Here is a 5760-nt window from a genome sequence, read left to right as displayed (position 1 = left end):
GCCATGGAGAGAGGCACTTTCCTCCTGGTCCTCACTCTGGCCGTGGCAGCACACATTGCCCCTGCGGAGAGGAAGGTATGGACAGGGGTGACAATGGGAGTGTGGCAGATGTGGCTCTGGGACACAGCCTGGGCAGCCAGGGGTTCTCTCTTGCATGCCAATTTAGGCTTGGACAAGCAGGAGAGCTTTGCAAGCACCTCGTCCAGGCAGTGGGCAGGGTATCTCCGGGTCACCCCCTGCCACTTGGTATCGCCTCCAGGAAGCTTTACTCCCACAGGGCATTCCCTCCCCTTCCCATGGGGTCTGTGTCTGGGGCACCATGTATGGAGCATCCTCTCTCATGGGATACATGTCTAGGGCACCATGCGCAGGACAACCCCTCCCATAGGATATTTGTCCTGGGGCACCATGCGTGGGGCACCCTGTCCCACAGGTTGTGTGTCCAGGACACTATGCATGGAGCATCCTCTCTCATGGGATATGTGTCTAGGGCACCATGCACGGGACATCCCCTCCCATAGGATAGGTGCCTAGGGAACCATGCATGGGACCATCCCTTCCCACAGGGTCTGTGCCCAGGGGTACAGTGCACAGGGAATTGCTTTCCACAGGGTCTGTATCTGGGTGTACCGTGCCCTGGGCATGGACCCCATGGGAGGGGTGAGAGGGAGTGCCCTGTCTGCTGTACCTCTGGGCACGGACCCCATGGGAAGGGTGCCCAGGGGTACAGCAGACAGGGCACTCCCTCTCACGGGGTCTGTGTGAGCACACCGTGCTTGCCAGCAGGCTGAGAAATACTGGCTTTGCTCCACCACTCACTCAGCATCCAGGAGCCCCCTGGGGGAGCATTGCCTCAAACCGAGGTCAGGGAGAGCCATGCACTGCATCTGCAACTGCAGCAGGGCTTGTGGCTCCAGCTTTGGGGCAGCAGAAGGGATGGGGTCCCCCTCTGTGCCATGTGTGGGGACTGAGAGGGTGTGGCTCTATCACTTCAGTGCCGGCTCATCGGGCTGTGGAGGAACGAGCAGGACTCTCTGATGGAGATTTCAGCACTGAGGGACAACGGGGACTTCCAGGGAAAATACCTCACACAGGTCACTCTCTCTGGTGGCTGTGCCCACATCTCTCCCCTGAAGGGCATCCAGCAGCAGCCTGGTGAGGGGGGCTGGCCCACCTTTGCCTTCACCGTGCGCTGGGACAAGTTCTCTAGTAAGTACTGGAACACCTGGAGATGGTACAGCAGTGTCACTGAGAGCCACGTAGACAGCTAGCAGGAATTCCCTTTTGCCAGGAATTCTGCTGGGTGATGTTTTGACGCAGCTAAGCAGTGCCTGCCCAGTGTGGGGCTAAGGGGCAATGCTGGGCTCGCACAGTGCAGCCTCTCCTCACCCATCATCTTCACCCCCATCCCAGCCGGACACCTCGGGGTGCCCACAGGGGGTTCAGACCCCATTAGGTGATGCAGATCTTGCCTTGTCTGAGGGAGTCACAGGGGAAAGGCAGGAACCCCTCCCCCACTGCGTGGGTTTGGTGGATGTGTGGCCATTAGAGTGGGAACACAGCTGCCTCTGAGAGGACAGTGGGGAAGGGGAAGCAGCTGGTTTCCCCACAGATCTCCCAATAAACTCTTCCTCCCAGATGCCACCACTGCCTTCGCGGGGCAGTGCTTCGTGGATTCGGGTGGAAAGGAAACACTGACCACCATGTGGCTGCTGCGCGAAGCTGTCGGGTCCCTCAAGGAGGACTGGAAAGCCACGAGGTAGTATGGGGACATGGGGTGCAGCAGTCCCACAGAGGGGCCCTCTCCAGGACCCTTGAGGATGAGCAGCCCTCTGAGCAAGGGGGGACCACCCCTGGGAGCCCCCCAGTGCAGGTTGGCAGCAGGGATACCACTGTGTCCTGGCAAAGGGCTTGCCCTGCCCAGGGACACCTGGCAGCTGCTTGAGGAAAGCTGGGGGGCATTTAGGGACACCTAAATGGCACTGGCAGCTCTGACTGGGCAGTGTCTGTGGGTCATCCCATGGGGAACTCTCAACTTCTCACAGAGTGGGCAGAAATGTCTTCATACGAAAACGCACCACAAAAGGAAAGATCCTGCCGAGCTTGTCCCCATCCTGTGAGGATGTGTCTTCACCAACCCCATGATGGGATGATCTGGCTGCAGCCTGGCCCCTCCAACAAAACCTGCCTCTCAGAGGAAAATAAAACTCAAAAATCATCCAGTGTGGTTGCCTTTTTTATAAATCTGCCCTTGCTACCCTTTCTGTTCCCATGGATACCCCTGCTGAGGTGAGGGCTCACCATTGCCCTTCCTCAGGGACATCCACGTCTCTCCCTGATCCCACTCATCCAGCCCCTTGGCTTCATTTCCCATCTTATTTAACCCAAACTTCCACCCTATGTCATCACTCCCTACCTGCTTGATGGTGGCAGAGCTGGCAGCAGCATCCTGAATCCAGCTGATTTCCATACACTGCCTCATATCCACCCCCACCAGACCCTTTCCAGTACCTCTGTGCTCCGCAGGGTTGGGTGATGCAGAGTATCAGTAGAGGTGAGATATTGGTTCAGTGCTTCCTTTGTGCTATATGGCACCCCATGTAAAATGTGCACAAATTAAAGCCCCCATCCCATCCCATCCCATCCCATCCCATCCCTGTGGGTTACACCCAGGGATTTTACCCTTCTCTGCCACTGCATTTTGGCAGGGCTGCTCTATTTGCCTCCTCAGACACTTGTCAAACTTAGTCAGCTCTTTTCAACATGAAGGTTTTGGCAGATCTGTGGGTGAAGAGGAAACCTCTTGCAGAAGCGTTACAAAAATATTCCAGCCCTGGGGTTGACAGCAGTATTCTGTTGAGCCTGGCTCAGCTCCAGCAAGGCCAGAGCACGGTGCCATGACGTAGAGGGGTGCCTGCCACTTCCCTGGCACCCCTAACAGGGCAGCTTGTCCCTGCCAAAGAGTGCAGAAAGGCAGGGAGTGGTGTCAGGCCAACAGAACAGAACGTGGCATCCAGGGCAAGAGCAAGGGAACGCCTGGGTGATTTCTCAGGCCCCTGTGATAAGCCTGTGAGTATGGGACAGAAAAAGGCAACAAGGAGGAGGGATGTGTTAGGAGAGAGGTGTTTTCCCTAGCCTCTGGGGCTATCTGGATGAGAGGGAGATGTGCTGAGCAGCAGCAGCAGGGTGCCAGGGTGCACCAGGGCTCATGGTGGGCACTGAGAGATGCCACTCCACTGGAGGGACTCCCCCCCACCCCCGTATGCACACTGCAGCCCTGCTGCCATCCAGCGCCTAAAATACTGCTGACCTGGAAAGAGCACAGAGTGATGCTGCTGAATCCCACCTGAATTTTCAGTTGCCTACAGCCCCATGGCTGCTCCAGGCATCACAGGGAGCAAAGACATGGCTCAGGAACACAGGGGCAGTGCAAGCTGCATTTTGTACATCCAAGGCCCTTTAGAACAGCAAATACAGGGAAAAGGTGTGAATACAATGCTGGTTATCATGCTGTGTGCATTAAGCAAACACACTAGATGTGAGATACCTCAGTATCTCGCTGTGGTTACTTCTTCCTCTAACTCCCAGTAAAGTAAAAGCAAAAGCATTGTAATCAGCAGCTGACATGCAGAATATGCTGGGGAAATGTTATTGCTGCTAGAGCAGAAGTCAAGGTGAGTCTTCCCTCCTGTGCAGCTCTGCCAGCTGCTGTAGCTGGCCCCTGCCAGGCACCACCTGGGTGACGCCCTGTTCTTGCAGTGGCACCAGCAAAGCAGGAAGGGGGTGAATGTTTGAACAGGTGACAATTTACATCCTGCATGCACAGGAGGTGGATACCCATGGAAGGTATTGGCCTTTTCCAGGCTGCTATAAGTGCCTCATGAAACGCCTGTGCACCCACCCCTCTGCAAACCGTGCTCATCCCCGCATTCCTCCAGCACTGACCAGGTCATGCAGACCTCCTCACCTCCCTGCCTGTCCCGGGCAGCCTGACATCAGGCCACTCACCCCGCGGCTGCCAGCCTGGTGCTGGTGGGGCTCCGGTTACAGCCCTATAAAGGGGGCCGGGCTGCAGCGCTGCGGGGAGCTGTGCCGGGCCCTCAGCAGCCGTGTGGCCATGGAGAGCAGTGCCTTTGCCTTGATCCTCACCCTGGCCCTGGCAGCACCTGTTGCCCCTGCAGAGAGGAAGGTATGGGGATGGGTGACGGTGGGGACAGGGCACTGGCACCCTGCTAGACCCCCAAGATGCTGCTGGGGCTGCAGAGCTCAAGAGGGAGCCAGGGCCAGGCTGCTGGAGCTGGTGGGACCAGCACTGTGCAGCACTGAGGGAAGCTGCCGTGAGGTTGGGAGAGAGGGACCACTCCTACAGGGGTGACCCCTCACTGTGGGAATCCTCCAGAAACAGGCAAACAGAGCCATGTCCTAGAGAATTCCTGTTTTCCCACCAAGCATACAAGGAAAGCAGCGCACCTGCTGATCTAGCATGAGGGGGACCTGCTCTCTTTGCATCAAACCACACCAAGCAGCACCTGGGCTGAAGGCAGCCAGTGCTAAGGTGTGGCACTCACACTGAGGGGGCGATGCCAGTGGCACTCCGGGTCTGTGGCACGTCACCTAGTGCTGCAGGCATTCCTGGGAAGAGCTAGGGTGGTGGGCTGGGAGCAGGATGTCCCCTGCCTGCCCAGGCACCCCAAGCCTCGTGCTGTCCTTGCAGTGCCTCCTCTCCGGGTCATGGCAGAGCGACACCGGCTGCCGGATGGTCGTGTCCACCCTCGGCAAGGATGGCAGATTCTCTGGTTCCTACCTGCCGGGATCTGCCACTGGTGACTCTGAAATCCTCACCTTGCCACTGGAGGGGTCCCAGCAAGATGCGGGGCTAGTCCCACAGCCCATCTTCTCCTTCACCGTGCACTGGTGGCTCCAAGGTAGGTGGGAAGGGGGCTGTCATCCAGCAGCAGGGATGCCAGCAGGACACAGAGCGATGGCCTTGTGTCTCAGTGCCTGACTCATGCAGCTTCAAATCCTTCCAGACTCAGAGACAGCCCAGGCAACTGTCTTTCTGGGCCAGTGCTACGTGGGCAGCAATGGGGAGGAGATCCTGCATGCCCTGTGGCTCCGGCGAGAGGCAACCAACAATCCTGTTGAGGACTGGAAAGCCACCTGGTGAGTGCTGGGTCCCAACCACTGCTGTGCCAAGCTCTCCTGTACCCCAGGCTGGAAAAGGGAGAAATACCCTGGGATGAAGCATGGCAGGACCAAGAGGGTTAAATGGGTTTGTCACTGGTGCTGAGCAGGGGCTAAGGAGCATCCCTGTAACATCCCCCTGCATGCCAGATGTGCCTCAGGGAGGGTGACCCCAGGATAGAGTCTGGCCACAGCAGGTCTCCTCACCCAGGAGGGTCTCCTTCGACTCTCAAGAGCAGGAGAAGAGGAAAAGATGCCAGCACTTGGTGCAGCCTCAGCTACAGGCTGTTGGAGCCTGCAGTACCTCACTCAACCAGCACCCTGTGGTCAACACAACCCTCCCCTTGGGTTTCCCCTCTGTACCCTTCTCAGCAGAGGTGACCCCATCTGGGTGAACACAGTGATTTGCTGTTTTCTGCAGGGTTGGCACCAGCATTTTCACACGGATAAAATAACTGCAAGTGGGGAAATCCAGGAGGCTCAGTACTGCAAGGAGTCAGTTTTTCTCACAGGCAGACTCTGCCTGCACTGACGTGCTGCACTTGAGCAGCTCTCAGCCCACAGGTTCACGCTTTC

The 5760-nt window shown here is 57.5% G+C and overlaps 2 protein-coding genes across 2 annotated transcripts; both read left to right on the top strand.

Annotated features, from left to right (window-relative positions):
- Positions 1-2218, top strand: LOC103765126 (avidin). Its single transcript, XM_008932093.2, has 4 exons — positions 1-75; positions 996-1209; positions 1639-1759; positions 2046-2218. Exons 1-4 carry the CDS (start codon positions 4-6, stop codon positions 2143-2145), a joined length of 507 nt encoding a protein of 168 aa, XP_008930341.1. The 5' UTR covers positions 1-3; the 3' UTR covers positions 2146-2218.
- Positions 2219-4117: 1899 nt separating this feature from the next.
- LOC103765079 (avidin-like) lies at positions 4118-5760 on the top strand. Its single transcript, XM_018077222.1, has 4 exons — positions 4118-4189; positions 4715-4925; positions 5031-5163; positions 5606-5760. Exons 1-4 carry the CDS (start codon positions 4118-4120, stop codon positions 5637-5639), a joined length of 450 nt encoding a protein of 149 aa, XP_017932711.1. The 3' UTR covers positions 5640-5760.

The sequence above is a fragment of the Manacus vitellinus genome, unplaced genomic scaffold, assembly GCF_001715985.3.
Source record: "Manacus vitellinus isolate BGI_N305 unplaced genomic scaffold, ASM171598v3 scaffold_36_pilon, whole genome shotgun sequence".
In the NCBI taxonomy this organism is placed as follows: Eukaryota; Metazoa; Chordata; class Aves; order Passeriformes; family Pipridae; genus Manacus; species Manacus vitellinus.
The sequence above is the reverse complement of the archived record's forward strand: the minus strand, read 5'-3'. Positions and strand labels throughout refer to the sequence as shown.